We start from the raw sequence: 17210 nt of genomic DNA, 5'->3' as shown, positions 1-17210 counted from the left end.
CACATCTTTATTTATCTCAACAGAAGAAAAAAAACTAAAGTTCAAAGAGATTAAGCGGCTTGCCCAAGGTCACAAACCAGCAAGCCTCTGACTGTAAAACCCATGTGCTTCCTGGAGAGCACGAGGCTGTCTCTAATTCTCCCTCGTGTTAGTATATTTCACAAGGGCTGCTTCTTTCCTCCTTTGGTAGGGGCTACATGGATACCATTGTGTATGACTATGTGTACGCAAGTGGAAGGTAAAATTTACATATCGTGAAGTGTTTCTGTGAGCACTGTGGCCTTGAAAACTTTCCAATACAATTTCGTTTGAATCATAAAAAAATCATATATGCATATGCAATAAAAGTTCAAAACTTCAATACGGTAAGTCCTTCTCCTTCTCACTCTCTTCCCCAGAAGTCACTCTATTGTTCTGTAGAGTATCTCTTCGGGGACAGCAGTCATACACAAGCCAATACACACGCAGCCACACATCCACCCCCGCCCCTCTCTCCTCCCGAACAGAAGCATCATATATACCCTATTTGTACCCATGCTTTTTAATGTAACAATTTATTTTGGAGACTTTTCCCATCAGAAGTCTTTTAAAAGCTACACAGAATTACCTTGACTAGATGTACCTTATCCATTTAATAGTCCGTGTTGATGGACATTTAAGCTCTTCCCATGGTTGTAAAAGGGTTTCCCTCCCATTTACAAATAATTCTTTCTGAAGTAATTTCGCATTCCTTTCTTTTTGGAGTCCCACTTACTGCCAAGTACTTGACATGTACCTTGCTCATTTCCTCAGGCTACACTTTGGTTCTTTAAAAGCATCCCCCGAAGTGGAGGGAGAAAGGGGGAAACCAATCGCAATGTATAACAATCTCCCCAACCCAGGGTGACCAACAACAGAAACATAGGCAAAGGGAGACAGCGGATTGTATATGAAAATAATAATAATTTATAGTTTATTAAGGGTTCACAAGGATGGGAAGGTGGGGGAGGGAGGAAAAAAATGAGTACCTGCTACCAAGGGCTCAAGTAGAAAGAAAATGCTTTGAAAAGGATGGCAACATGTGTACAAATGTGCTTGACACGATGGATGGATTTGTTATAAGAGCAGTAAGAGCCCCCAGTAAAATGATTTTTTTTAAAAAGCATCTCCAAACACCTACCCCTGCTATATCTGAGCTGAGACATGTCCCTATCTTAGAGGCTCACCATACAGCAGGAAGAATCACTTTCCAAAAGCACCGCTTAATTATAACACGTCATCGCCACTGTTAAAAACCAAGCACTCACTCACTCATTGTCTATCCAATTCAGATTCCACCCAAGATGGAGCCTGGTAGAGCGGTGGGTTAGGCATTGGACGGCTAACCAAAAGGTTGATGGTTCCAACCCACCAGCTGCTCTGCAGGAGAAAGATGAGGCTGTCTGCTACTCCTTTAAAGATTTACAGTCTTATATCGGGTGAAACACTAAGGGCGTGCAACAGAGCATCAAGGAGAGCAAAGCAATGAAGACCCCGGGGTATACCAAAAATAAGACTTTGGGGCTGGGGCATGGCGCCCTATCAGACTCAAATAGAAAATACTCCTAGAGGTCAATAAACAGACCTGGAACTATTTATAGACTTTAATATTGTTGGTCATTTTATTTTGGTTTTCTTTTGTTTTGCTCTGTCTTGTTTTTGTGCTTATTGTTGTCTTGGCATGTCTACCTAGATAAGATAGGTGGGATAAAAAATCCAGAGGAGGAAACAACAGGACTGAAGGCTGAATGGGACATGGGACATGGGACAGGGGGAGGTGAGGGAAAAAATGGGGGTGCCAATAATCCCAGGGACAAGGGAACAACAAGTGATCTAAAATCAAGGACAAGGAGGGTGTGGGATGCCTGGTGGGGCTTGATCAAGGGCAATGTAACTGAGAGGAATTACTGAAACCCGAACGAAGGTTGAACATTATAGTGGGACAGGAGTAAAGTAAAAGGAAATAGAGGAAAGAACTAGGAGGCAAAGGGCACTCATAGATGTCTAAATACAGGCATGTACATATGTAAATATATTTATATATGATGATGGGAAAATATATCTATGTACATATATTTACATGTTAAGTATTAAGGTAGCAGATGGACATTGGGCCTTGGCTCAAGTACCCACTCAATGCAAGAACACTTTGTTCTAATAACTTGGCATTCTGTGAAGCTCGCCTTCCCGACACAATCGCTGAAGACAAATGGGTGTATAAGCAAATGTGGTGCAGAAAGCTGATGGTGCTTAGTTATCAAAAGTTATATCATCTGGGGTCTTAAAGGCTTAAAGATAAACAAGTGGCTATCTAGCTGAGAAGCAACAAAACCCACATGGAAGAAGCACACCAGCCTGTGTGATCATGAGGTGTCGATAGGATTAGGTGTCAGGCATCAAAGACCCAGAACAAAAATTTATATCAATGTGAATGAAGGAGAGTGCAGAGTGGAGACCCAAAGCCCATCTGTAGACAATTGAACATCCCCTTACAGAAGGGTCACAAGGAAGAGACAAGCCAGTCAGTGTGCAGCATAGCACTGATAAAACACAACTTTCCTCTAGTTCTTTAATGCTTTCCCCACCCCCCACCCCCACTATCGTGACCCCAATTGTACCTTACAAATGTGGCTAGATCAGAGCATGTAACACTGGTACAGATAAGAGCTGGAAACACGGGGAATCCAGGACAGATAAACCACTCAGGACCAATAATGAGAGTAGCGATACCAGGAGCGAAAGGGGAAGGTGAGAGGAGAAAGGAGAAACTAATCACAATGATCTACAAATAACCCTCTCTCAGGGGGATGGACAACAGAAACATGGGTGAAGGGAGGCATTGGTCAGTGTAAGACATGGAAAAACAACAATAATTTATAAATTATCAAGGGTTCAAGACAAAGGGAGGATGGGGAAGGGAGGGGAAAAAATGAGGAGCCAATACCAAGGGCTCAAGTAGAAAGAAAATATTTTAAAAATTATGATGGCAACATATGTACAAATGTGCTTGAGACCATGGATGTACATGTATGGATTATGGTAAGAGCTGTAAGAGCCCCCAATAAAATGATTAAACAAAAAAGATTTACAGTCTTGGAAACCCAATGGAGCAGTTTTATTCTGCCCAGTAGGGTTGTTAGGAGATATAACCGACTTGATGACAGTGGGTTTGGTTTCTGAACGAGAGAGAGAGAGAGAGAGAGAGAGAGAGAAAGAGACAGAGAGAGAGAGACAGAGAGAGAGAGAGAGAGAAAGGGGAAACACACTAACATCAACGAAACGTTTGTAGATACGCCTAATGCTTTACAGATAGACATTTCATTGAATCTGCCCCGCCAAGGCTCAGCAGTAAGTAATATTATCTCCGACAGCAGAGGAAACAGGCTCAAAGTCTAAGGTTCTCTGGCTAGTTAGTAAGGAGCCGTGGTGGCACAGTGGTTACCTGCACAGTGGCTAACCATAAGGTCATAGGTTCAAATCCAAAAGTGGTTTTGCATGAGAAATATGTGATAGTCTACTTCCATAAAAATTATCGCCTTGGAAATCCTATGGGAAGTTCTACTCTGCCTTATGGGGGCAACTAAAAAGCAATGGAATAGCCACTGAATATAGCCTAGCTGAGCTATGACACAAATTGTGCTTACCTCATCACCAAGCATATCCTTTTTTGTCAACAGTTTTATTGGCATTTAAGTCACACATCATACAATCCAATAGTTCAACCACCTCAAAAAGAGTTGTACAATCATCACTACAGTCGGTTTTAGAACATTTTCTTCATTCTTGTGCTCATTATTATGAGGCCCCCATTTCTCCTCAACCTCCCCTGCCATACCCCCAAGGAACCATTAATCTAGTTGCTGTGTCTACAAAATGTATCTATCCTGGACTTGATATACAGAAAAACATTTAAAAAGCAAAACAAAAAAGAGTAACCAAGTAATACCATTAACAACTTCAATTGAATGGCACAAAAACTTAAAAACTAGAACAAATGTCAATGGATTATAAGGGAGATCAATTGATGGGGTGCTAAATTTTAACCTAACTGTATCTGCAACAACCCACTCTCCAATGCATTCTGCATGAAAGCAAGGTTATCACAACTCTGGTTCATGGACAGAGGGAAATCACCAGGGGCTTAGTCCTCGTGCACATGTATTTATGTCGCCTTCACTTTTTTTTTTTCAACTGAGAAAGCTTTAAAATGGGTCAAGAGAGAGTCAAATGATAAAATATTACATTTTGACCTAGCTATATTTGCCTTAATCGACTTCACAAAGCTTTCTGAAAACAGGGCTCTTCCCATCCCTCAACTATTATTGGAGGGGATTCCCCAGAGGCTTAATCCATGTGCGGACGTTGCAAATGGATTCTTGGCTTCCATTGTCATCCAGAGCTTTCTGCAAACCATGTGCTCACAATTTAAGCTCTGATACCATTCCCTCCTTTAGATTTGGATTATATTATTTACAATCCTTGGGTCACATAGGCTGCTGTGCAAAGTACAGGCATTTAATCACCTATGGACAGTCTTCTAACTGGGGACAACAACATCCAGCTTATGGAGATGAGGGTGTAAAGTGAAAGAGCTTCATATGGCGGGGACTGCTTCCCATCATTCCTCAGCGGACTTCCCTGACTTCCAAGCCAAAAAGCAGCAACCAACCCTCGACCTAATCCCTCACTGACCAATTCTTTACTTCACATCCCGTACCGTGTCTGAAATGGATTTAAACATTTATTTATGTGTTTTAATGCCTGTCCCTCCTCACTGGGATGGAAGTTTCTGTAGGGCAGAAACTGTGCTTACTTTGTATCTCCTGGGCTAGGATAGAAGTGCTCATTAAATATCTGCTATGTTGTCTAGATGAATTAATAGCTCAGTTTATAGAGAGAAAAGTTTTTCTCTGTTTTGGCTTCTGTCAAAAACAAAAACAATGCAATATAAATCAGCCCTAATACTTTCTGAAATTATACTGAAGATAGGAGTTGCAATGGATGGAATAGTGTACCCCCAAATGTGTATTACAAATGCCAGAAAGATGTTTACCTCTGTTTTACTGGCTATGCAAAAGTATTTAACTGTGTATCCTAACAAATCACTGAAAGCACTGCAAAGAATGGGAATTCCTGAATACTTGATTGTGTACATGGGTAGCAAGCAGTACATAGACCAAGAGACAGCCATTCACACAGAACAAGGTTTAATATGAGAAAAGGTGTGTGCCAGGGTTTTATCCTTTCACCATGTTTATTTAATCTGCATGTTGAACAAATGATCTGAGAACTGGTCTTCTATGAAGAACACAGCATCAGGATTGCAGGAAACTAACAGTCCGCAACATACAGAACACACAAACTTGCTTGCTGAACACAAGAGGACCTGAAGCACTTATTAATGAAGATTAAAGATTACAGCTTTCAGTATGGATTACACCTCAATGTAAGTAAAACACAAATCCTTACACTTAGACCAATAAGCAACATCAAGTTGTCAAAGATTTCATTTTACTTGGATCCACATCGAAGCAGCAGCCAAGAAATTAAATGAAGTTTGGCCTAATCTGCTTCAGAAGAAAACCAAAAATTGATGCCTTTGAATTATGGTGTTGGTAAAGAATACTGACTATACCGTGGACTGCCAGGAGAACCAAGTCTCTCTCGTAGGAAGTTCAGCTGGAATGTTCCTTAGAAGTGAGGATGGTGAGACTTTATCTCATGTGTCAGGAGGGACCAGTCCCTGCAGAAGGACATCAAGCTTGATAAAGAAGACTTTCACTGAGATGGACTGACACAATGGTGGCAACCATGGCGATTGTGGTGAGGATGGCAAAGGACCTGGTTGTATTTTGTTCTTTTGTACATGGGGTCAATAACAACAACAACAACATCAATGGATGTAAGCCCATTATTTGTTATGGTAATGAGGCCATACCAGTATAAGGTGTGTTTGAAGTCTATTCACTTTTGAGATATAAAAAGAGCAGGCTGCGCCCAGAGAAATAAGCACAAATAGGAAAACAAAAACAAACAAGACAGGTATCATGTGGAGATCTCCAAGGAAAGGCTGAGACAAAGATCTTCCCTCAGAGTGGACAGAGCCTTTACTTAAAAGGTCCAGAACTCTGAATTCAGAGTCTTACACAGGAGCCCTGGTGGTATAGAGGGTTTATAAAGATTTATAGCGTCAGACTGCACGGGGGGGGGGGGGGGGCAGTTCTATTGCTCTATAACATTCCTAGGAGTCAGAATCGACTTGATGGCAAGAGACTTCTTAAACTGAGGAAAATAAATCTGTGATCACTAAAGCCACTCATTTGTGGTATTCCTTTTGTATTAGCACTGAGAAACAGAAAATATAAACACTTTAAGTTCTTATGTGATTTCAATATTATTTAAATAGGTTTATTATAATTATCTCCACTGCTTTTTATGCTTTCAGACATACTGCTCAAGCCCTTTCCCTCAGTACCATACCTTACACAATCCTGTAAGAACATAATGTGGTGCACACTACCATCAGGGGTGGGGGATTAAGGCAGAGAGGTCTTTAGTGACTTGTCCATGTGAATATATAGTGGAGTCTTGACCTGAACTGAGGCATATCTGAATCCACAGCCCATGTTCTTCATCATTAAACTAGACTAATACAATCTAGTGGATATGAGCAATCAGATCCAAGGCAAGTTTGCTTTGAAGTAAGTATCTTATGATATCTTTTTATCAGTAACCTTCACCTAAAAAAAAAAGTACATCAGAAAAGCAAATGACTAGAACCTTTATCTCTTGTGTTTACTCCAGTCTGGTTCTGAAACATCAAACCACTCCTACCTGGGCAGCCTCGTAAGTGATGGTCTTTGTCTCAGTGTGGACAATAGGGACGTCTTTGGTGGGGATTTCGCTCTTCACAGCACTGACAGTGTCTGAGATGGTGACAGTCTGAGTCTTCACCAGAGGAGGCTGTCAAACAGGAAGGAAACGAGGTTACTGGGCTCTCTCATAGGCCCAGGGAAACCAACCTTCTGACATTGATCTGATCAAAGTGTTAGCTCTGATTAAGCAGAGGACTAGCTCAATCTCTAAAGGTGTTTGCTCTGCACAAGTCTTGGATACTGTTCCAAAGTAGCCCTGACAAAGTGTCAAATCATGAGTGATATTAGAGAACAGCATTCCTGTAATCACTTTCATATGCTTAATGGAAAGCTATAGGATCAGAAAGCTATAGGATCAGACAGTGATATAAACCACTTCAGACTGACCTTCAGAATTTCAATATAAAACTGTTTGCCAAATAGCAATCCCTTTCGCTTGTCCTCTGTACAGTTGTAATTAAGAAAATCAGCCACATTTCCTCCTCTAAGTACATATGGCACGTGACATGGCAATAGCACTAGAATGCATTATCCTGGAATTCATTAACTTCTTTCAAATCAATGTCAGATATTCACTTTGGAGTTGCTAAGAAGCAGCAGTATTTGGAAATTGGATAATTGGGAAGAAAAAAAATCAGCTCTACCACCACCTGGTAATTAATTTAAGAAATTTAGAGGAATAAAATAGTGGAACATCAAAGGTTTTCTTGCCCATCAGCTCACCTTCCCCAAGATTATACATCACCCTAAACTACCACGTGATTGTGCTAAGTTTAAGTAGCCACCACCTTAGCGTAAGAGAACAGAGCCTAGGGTCCTAGAAGCCTCTGTGAATGCGGTCAGTGGGAGTGGTGGGGGTGTACACTGTGGCTGAAGTCAATAAACCCTTATTGGAGGCCTGGATGCTCATAGAAAGATCAGCTGCCTCTTTTAATTAATAGCATTTGAATTTCTGAGCATGGTTTCAGAACACTGAAGGTTCCTCAGCATAGAAGTCTCTTTTAATAGCCCACACTTGAGCAGCAAAGAACATACTGACATCAGCCTTAAAAAAGATAAATGGCATGGCTGGAGTCTACTCCCAAGAGTTTCGTAGGTCAGAAGCAGAGCATGTATTTCTAGCATGCAGTTAATTCCTCTGAATAAATTTCTCTGTAGAAATTAATGGCTTCAATTTTATTCTATGTTTTTTGGGAGAAAAAAAACAAAGCAGAATCTTTCTTCCCTCACCCACCACTACCACCTCCTTCACAGAACAGATTCTGGCCCTCTCCCAAAGAGTCATTAGACCTCTTATTTTGAATCAGTTACTACCTGGAAACTTCGGATGAGAGTGGGGAACTGGTTACCCACACGAGAGTCAAGAAATGATCCATTTTGCTTTCCGAGTGGCTCGCCTGGTGTAACACGTTCTTCACCACTCTCTGCCTTTTTGTCACCAGGTTGCAGCTGGCAGGAAGCTGATGTATCTGAGAGCTGGCCCACGGGGCCCTTTAAGGAACTGGCCTGCTCATCCACTCCTACATATTCCCCCTCTGAGCCTCTTGGCATCTCCTTTGTGTCAAGAAGACCAGATGCCCCCTGCGCCTTCTTTTCTGGCTCCTCGCTGCTTACGGAGAAGGAACCCAAGTCAGAACTTTGTGAAGTCTCCAGTGGGATGGTCATTTGGCTCTCGCTAGGAACTACTGAGTGCTTGGGGCCCTCCCGCCCAGAGTCAGCATAACTGTTTGGCCCCTTTGTCACAGCAGCCACCTCCTCTGTGCGAAAGCCATTTATAGTCTAAAAATGGACACATACAAAAGCAAGAAGAAAGGATTATCAGTAAGTGGAGAATGTAGTGGACTCTAAGAAACAATGATTTTTAAGAAGATTCAAGAACATTAATACATAAACTAAAACCTGAGGTTGTTAAAAGGAAGAGACTGTTCATTACCCGCCAGCAGCTTAAATACGTCTAGTCTCAGTTTGGTCATTCTCCTGTGACACTGCTATCTGGGAAATCATTACAATGTGCCTCCTACAGTGCACAAAGCACTTCATAGTCCTCTGAGCTTCTGCTGAAGCACCTTATTTTTAAGTGAATGGCTTTGCAGTCCTAAATACCTAACTCAGTACTATGTGCATGACACCATGCAATTCAGTAAGTCACAACGTATTTTGGGGGAAACAATCAAGATGTTTTATACTTCCATGCCATCGCACCAAGTTTGAGCTTCTCAAATAGAGAAGTTGAAACCTAGACTTGGTTTGTAGGGATACAGATGTTGAGGACATCTAGCACAAGCTTACTCCAATCACTGTCATGGCACCAAACATGATATAAACATTACAGAGGAATACATATTTTCTTTGAAAACAGGATAAAAATGACCTGGCGACAGAGAGTCATTTCTTCATAAGAATGTCACAATGCTTCCAACCTCTAAGGGAAATAAGTCCTGAAAACACAGAGTGCCCTTCTAGGCTAACTGCCTTACAACACAGGCAAAATAATTCTAACAGAAGCACTTCAAAGAGAACTTGAATGAAGATAGGGTCACAGCAGATGGAGCTCCTGCTAAAGTTTAATGAAAGGCACTCTAAGTCGTCTAAGTTGAAGAGAAGAAGTCCTTCTAGGCTGTGTTCAACATCACACCAGTTTCTACAGTCCCCCCCCCCCCCCAGCAGCACACTAAATTTCACAGCCACACGCTGTTCTCTTAAATCTGCTGTTCTTTAGAATTGTCCATCACACAAAAAAGAGATTTGAGTGAAACTGCTTTCATGAAAAAATTCACTGTGACCAGAGAGAATCTTCCCAGGTGATGCCACCGGGTGTACTAACCCAGAGCTAGTTGCTTGATGCTCACTTAAGTGGGAAAAATGCATACTACAGAAGCCTGTTTTTTGGGGTACCCCTCATATACTTTTACTTCGCAGAATGAACTTGAGGCTGCGCTAACCCATGCAATATTTAATCACAATGGCTTCTTGATAAAATACTCCCACTTTGGATGAACTATCTGGGAGAAAAACAATGGGACTGACAGTTCCAGGGGGACTTGGATAGGGGGAGGTGGGGGGGAGGTAAGGAAGTGGTGTTAACAAACACAGGGACAAGGGAACAACATGGGACCCAAATTGGTGGTGAGGGGGGAGTGGCAGGCCTGGTAGGGAATGAACAAGGGTAAGGTTATGTAAAGAAGAGGTATAGCTGTAACCCAGGTGGGGACGGAGCATGATAGTAGGGCAGGAGGAAAGTCAAGGGAGATGGAGGAAAGAGCTAGGAGTCAAAGGGCATTTATAGAAGTCTAGATAAAGACATGTACATGCAAATATATATATGGGGATGGGGAAATAGATCTATGTGTCTATATTTATAGGTTTAGTATTAAGGTGGTGGAAGGACCTTGGGCCTCTACTCAAGTACTCCCTCAATGCATGAATACTTTCTTCTATTAAATTGGCACTCTACAATGCTTACCCTCCCGACACAACTGCTGAAGCCAAAGCGGGTGAACAAGTAAATGTGGTGAAGAAAGCTGATGGTGCCCAGCTATCAAAAGAGATAGTGACTGGGTTCTTAAAGGCTTGAAGATAAACAAGCGGCCATCTAACTCAGAAGCAACAAAGTCCACATGGAAGAACACACCAGCCTGTGTGATCACGTGGTCCCGAAGGGATCAGTTATCAGGCATCAAAGAACAAAAAATCATTATCATTGGGTGCACACCTCCATGATACGATAGCTGAGGACAAACGGGTGCATAAGCAAATGTGGTGAAGAAAGCTGATGGTGCCTGGCTATCCAAAGTGATAGTGCCTGTGGTCTTAAAGGCTTGAAGGTGAACAAGTGGCCATCTAGCTCAGAAGCAACAAAGCCCACATGGAAGCAGCACACCAGCCTGTGCGATCACGAGGTGCCAAAGGGATCAGGTATAAGGGATCATCCCCCCCCCCAAAAAAAATAGCATAGTGAATGAAGGGGGAAGTGCAGAGTGGAGACCCAAAGCCCATTTGTTGGCCACTGGAGATCCCCTCACAGAGAGGTCTAGGGGAGGAGTTAAGTCAGTCAGGTGCAATGTAGTACCGATGAATACAGCCTTCCCCCAGATCCTGGATGCTTCCTACCCCCCAACTACCATGATCCGAATGAATTCTACCTTGCAAGACTGGATAGAGCAGAGGTTGTACACTGGTGCATATAGGAGCTGGAGGCACAGGGAATCCAGGGTGGATGATACCTTCAGGACCAGGGGTGTGAGGGGTGATACTGAGAGAGTAGAGGGTGAGTGGGTAGGAAAGGGGGAACCGATTACAAGGATATACATGTGACCTCCTCCCTGGGTGACGGGCAAAAGAGAAGGGAGTGAAGGGAGACGCCGGATAGGACAAGATATGACAAAATAATAATCTAAAATTATCAAGGGCTCATGAGGGAGGGGGGGAAAAAGCGGAGAGGGAGGGGAAAAAAAAAGAGGACCTGATGCAAAGGGCTTAAGTGGAGAGCAAATGCTTTGAAAATGATTAGGGCAAAGAATGTACAGATGAGCTTTAGACAACTGATGTATGTATATGTATGGATTGTGATAAGAGTTGTATGAGTCCCTAATAAAAAGTTTTTAAAAATACTCCCACACTTGTTGGTTAGCAGGTACAGAAAAAGTCAAGTGTAAAAGCTGTAGTCAGTGGATTAAAAGGGACATTTCCCACAAAAAGAAAAAAGCTGTAGTCATGGTAACAGCAAGTCAACAAATATGTACTGCGTTGCTAACACGTTTTTGTTGCAAATAAAAGGAAAATGGAAGAGGTGGTCATTGATAGCACTCTCTCCTATAGTCAAATCAACCTTTCCAGTCAACTTTACTGTCCAATAGATCTCACTGGACTTCCTCCTCAGTAAGTGGAATGCAACTTGTGCCAAAGTAATCTCTGCGGCTGTCTGAGCCCCATCCCCATGTCTTCCACTCTCTATTGACAAAGGTACCAGCAGCCAATCAGTCTTTCATGTCAGAATCCTGAGCATCATCTTCAATGCCTTCTTTACACTCATCCCGACCCTTGAAGATGCCATCTTCATTTAATTCTACTTTATTATCTCCATACGTATCTGCTGTCATCCTTCCCACACCTACTACCTTCCTTCAAATGCGGATAATGCTTGCAACGTATTTTTCTTCTTCTTTCCTACTCTCTCATCTCAAAGTCTTCCTTGAATGCTCATTTTAGAGCATTCTTCTTCCTCATTTTAGAGCCAAAGCATTTATTGCTCAGATGCAACACTGAAGGCAAAGTTTTCTAACTTCAAACTCTTCAGTGCTTCCTTTTTATCTTTTGTCAAAGTACAGGTCCTTTAGCAAGACGTAGAAAACACCTCAACCTTGACCTCCACTTCTTCTTCCAGCTCTATCCTGCTGTATTTCCACACACATCCTTCCCTCCATTAATTCAAAACCACCTGCAGTTCCCGGGACAGAGCATGTTTTTGGTTTTTGTCTCGATACCTTTATAAACATCGCTCTGTTTGAAAGGCTTTTTTTCTAGAATCAGCTCAAGTGTCAGTTCTCATGAAAGTTTCCCCTGGCTGCCTAAAGTGGCTAGGTACCATTCTGTCACTCACCTGCATGCTGCCGTTATAGGCTTATTAATGTCTTTCCATTGGACTATGAGCTTCTTGGGGATAGGAGCTTATTTTGTGTTACTTAGGTGTCTATCTCCCTTAGGTTTGGGCACATAATAGATGTTCAATAAAAACCTGAAGTTTTAAAAATTCAGGTGACCTTGAAAACTTGTCTTGTCTTGTGCCACCCAATAAGTTCAATGAACCTAAACAGTGGCCCGCTTGGGCAGATCCATTTTTGAGTCTAGCATTTTATTTCCTACATCAGCAAAATGAAAGGAAAATAACTTTCATCAAATGTTCTCCATGTATTGGGTACTAGGTTAGTCACACTGACGCATTTTCTCATTTAATTTTTCACTATGAAGTAGCCATTATCCCTATTTTGTTGATGAATACTCAGAGAGCTTAAGCGACTTAGTGCTGTTAAGTGATGGAGCTGGGGTTTAGGTTAGCTTCTGATTCTAATGTCCGACTTCATTCCAGAGTAGCAAAAGGATTTGCAAGTAGGACCAAATGACGTGTCCTAAATGTGCCCCTATTTTTGACATGTACATGTAAGGAGGAAATCCAGAAAAGACTGCGGCGGGAAGAAAATATTGAGGCTTTGTGACACAAGAGCCCAGAATCTGGCAACTATCATCAGTGAATAATTTTAACTGACAGTGTTGTGCCTTTGGCTGTGCGCATCAGCAAGGGCCATTGAATTATATAAGACCTTGTACAGCTGCATATACCAAATCAGGCTGGATACTGTAAAGTGATCTTCTCAGGGACAAGAAGAAAGACAGGGCTGAGTCTGAACCACCCACAATGACAGGCAGAATGAAGACTTAATGTTTCAAAGGTGTTGCTCAGATGTTGCTTTTCACGATGATGATCTGTAAGAAGAAAGATACCACCATGGAAAGACCAGCTGCCCACACAAAGGATTGCAATGACTACTAGGTTTTAAGCCTATGAGTTGGCAGAGACTTAGATAATATTTAATTGAACAGGAACTCCATGTGACTGGAGACTCAATTTCATTTTAAGTTCCTCCTAAGTATGATAATTCAGCATTTTCTTTAGTTGGGGAGAAGAAAACAAAAGATTTTTTTTTTTAAAAAAGGTATTTTCTTGAAAACTATTTATTCAAAGGGATATGCCTCAGGATCATCAAATGCTGAGTATATTTGTGGGTTTATGAGCTATAAATTACCCATCCTTGGCTTGTGGCTTTCATGTATCACTAATAGCAAGGTGTGGGTGTTTTACAGGTATTTTGTTGCCACTCCATTCAATGCAATCCAGTCTTTTTTATTTTTTCCCTCCCCAAGTTATTTCTGGAGATTTACGTCTTTGAAGGGGCTGTCAGAAGAACCAGATTAATGCTTTATAAGACCATCTTATCCTACTAGCACCACAGGGAAAATACATCCTAAAAACCCTTCAAACTTTTGCTACACACACAAGTCATATAGTTTTTTTTCCAGGAGGGCCTATGTAGTAATTTCCCCTACACACGTTTAATTATTTGTTCTGTTTAGTGAAATCGAGTTTTACCTTTGACTAGAAATACAGGAGAAATACAACAATTCCTTTCTCTGTCACTAGACCCTGGTATTGTCTTATTGTATCACTCAATGTACTAACGTCCTGGGCAGGAGGATACGAAGTACCAAGTGGAGAACTGCAGCATCACCGCCAAGCTTGCCAAGAGGTTTCAGAGAAGCCCTTTCATCTCAGGACCATAGTTGGATGTTGGGACGGGGGAAGAAGGCATAAATACTAACTTCAAAGGCTAACTTCTTCTCTGAATAATGTGCTGCATTTTATTTCTCATCCATTTAAAAATCCTGTCTTCCTATGTGGGTAATTATGTACACGAAAAATACCTTAAAGATATATACTAAAATATTATTAATAAGGAGATAGAAAATGAGTTATTTTTTCCTTCTACATTTTCCATCCTTGCCAAAATTTACATAACTTTTCAATCAGAAAATGTTATTAAAATTATTCTCCTCTGCAAGCACTTTGCAGCTAATTTCAATAGTGAAACACACTTTAAAACTTGAAGACATCCCCCAAATGGTCATGATCCCAATTCTACCTTGCGGACCTGGTTAGACCAGAGGATGCACAGCGGTGCAGTAGGGATCTGGAAACAAGGGAATCTAGGACGGATGAACCCCTCAGGACCAGCAGTGAGAGTGGCGACACTGGGAGGGAAGGGGGTGTAGAAAGGGGGAACCAATCTCCAGGATCTACATGTAACCTCCTCTCTGGGGGGATGGGCAACAGGAAAGTGGGTGAAGGGAGACGCCGGGCAGTATAAGGTAAGATAGAGTAATAATTTATAAGCTATTAAGGGTTCATGAGGGAGGGGGGAGTGAAGAGGGAGGGGAAGGGAAAAAAGGAAAATGAGCCAATTCTAGGAACCCAAGTGGAAGGCAAATTTTGAGAATGACAAGGGCAACGAATGTATAAGGGTGCTTTACTCAATTGATGTATGTATGGATTGTGATAAGAGTTGTATGAGCCCCAATAAAATGATTTATTAAAAAAAAACCTGAAGACACCTGTAAACAACGTGAGGGAAGTACTGAAAAATCCCCCAAGCCTTTAAAAAAGTTAAAAAATAATTCTTACATAGAAAAAGTGGTTAAATGGAAAGAAGTATAACAAATGTTAATAACTGCTAAATCGAAAATAATTCTCTTTTGTGAGGAGAATATTACACAAAGTCTCACTCGTTAATGACTCAGTTTTTAAAGTGAAGATCAATGATGATGGACTTATATATTATCTGGACAGTTCAAATTTAAACTGTAGCTTCATTATACTTTCCTTGATCTAGAGATACCAACCAAGGCTCTTCTCTGGAATATGAATAAATATCTGGCTTGTACCTGCGGTTTAATTCCTCAGTAAGTGCTCTTATTAGAAACCTGCCTCTGAAACAAGTCAAGACACCCAAAGTAAATTCTCACTCTCTTGCCAAAGTCATCACAGCAATTGGGAATATAAAATATAAAAGACTAAAGTAAGCCAAGACATCTATATCTAAAGAGTAACTCTATCAGATACATATGCTACATCTCAACACCATGATACTTCCATCCAGAGTGACTTCATATTTTCCCAAATGTTACTTTTTGCAAAGAAACATGAACCAGAGCAAGAGGACCTGATGCAAAGGGCTTAAGTGGAGAGCAAATGCTTTGAAAATGATGAGGGCAAAGAATGTACAGATGTGCTTTACACAATTGATGTATGTATGGATTGTGATAAGAGTTGTATGAGTCCCTAATAAAATGTTAAAAAAAGACACATATAGTCCCTACAGAAACAAGCATTTCTTGAGCACCTGCAGTGGGCCAAGCATGTAGCTTTAACTCAGGTATTCATTTCATCCGGTGTTAGTAGCAAGCTCTCAATCAGGTCCCCAATATATTTTAGAGAGCATCACCAGCCCAGAGCTTAAAATATGTATACTATAAGATTATTAACTAAACATGTCTGAGCTCTGATGCTCAGGAAGAACATAGGCTAGGCCATTTTTAATGGGTGGTTTAAAGATGTCTATTGTCTAGTGAAAGGAGAACAGGGAAACATTTCTTCGAGACTGATAGATTCAGTGCTGCTTCTAGGGTCCCACACACATCTTTTTATATTGCTGTTACCCACACATGTTGCTTTCTCAAAGGACCAAATTTTCCTCCCAAGGAGAGTATGAGATCCAGCATATTATCTCTTTAATCATCTTAGCTAAAGGAACTCCAAAGTCCAACACACCTAGTAAATTAGTACTGGTTTTCTCACTCCCTTCATTCTCCTTTGACATTCTATGAAGTACAGAAAGACTCAGGGCTGGCCTTGTAAACAGCGCTGAATGGTAAGATTGACTCTGAAACGGCACCATCAACTCTGCAATGACTCTGGGGCCTGGTGAAATGCTAATACCTAGGGAGAGTTAATACATAAAATGTTTATCAGTGTTGTTACACCTCAGGAAAAACAGGAGTCCACTGTATTGAAAAATAAGGTATACACTAATTAGAGACAGTTCTCGATAGGAGAATGCCAGGCTGTGGCAGCTGGATGGGGTTGCACAGACACAGAGACACCCACGGAGAGTATCGCCCTTGCTTTGCAGACCCAGTAAGAGATGTTTTGCACTGCAATTACCCACAGAACCAGCAGGAGTCGAGGTTATCTTGCTAAACACAGAAGGAAGATACCCAGCAGAAGAGTCCAGCTCCTGGTTCTTAACAAAAGTAAACAATAAATATTATAGATAATTCACAATAAATATTAACAACAGTGTATTTGAAGAATACCCCCAAATGGTCCACAACATGCAAACTAAAAAAGGTAGCATCCCAGCCTGGCCTGATAAGATCAGTTAATTGCGAGTGCTTTTGTTTCTATGTTCTTCTCTTTAAAAGAACACGACAAGTTTATATCTCTGCAAAGAATGGCTGTAAATGCCTAGGGAGCTTACAGCCATCCTGTAGAGTGAAAACATGTCTTTAGACATTAGTATTTCTCACCACTTCACCCCCCGCCCCATTTTGAAAAAGCATGAATGTTAGTATTTCCCTGGCTATAAAATACTGATAAGGAACATTAAGCCTTATGATTTTAAAAAATAATAATTAAGTCAGAATGAATGCTTTTCAATGGGCACTAGCAATAAGAGATAAATCAGATGTGGTAAAGGCTTCTTTTGC

General features: G+C 41.3%; 1 protein-coding gene across 5 annotated transcripts in view; it reads right to left on the bottom strand.

Moving 5' to 3' along the window:
- EPB41 (erythrocyte membrane protein band 4.1) overlaps nt 1–17210 on the bottom strand; it is a 204065-nt gene that overhangs the window by 8815 nt on the left and 178040 nt on the right. For all 5 annotated transcript variants that reach the window (XM_075553215.1, XM_075553216.1, XM_075553223.1 and 2 more), the window contains one exon: nt 6853–6981. In XM_075553215.1, coding sequence (XP_075409330.1) covers nt 6853–6981 — 129 coding nt within the window. The remainder of the gene's footprint in view (nt 1–6852; nt 6982–17210) is intronic.

The sequence above is a fragment of the Tenrec ecaudatus genome, chromosome 1 (assembly GCF_050624435.1).
Source record: "Tenrec ecaudatus isolate mTenEca1 chromosome 1, mTenEca1.hap1, whole genome shotgun sequence".
Lineage (NCBI taxonomy): Eukaryota > Metazoa > Chordata > Mammalia > Afrosoricida > Tenrecidae > Tenrec > Tenrec ecaudatus.
Note: the sequence above shows the minus strand (reverse complement) of the source record. Positions and strands in the feature narration are given on the sequence as shown.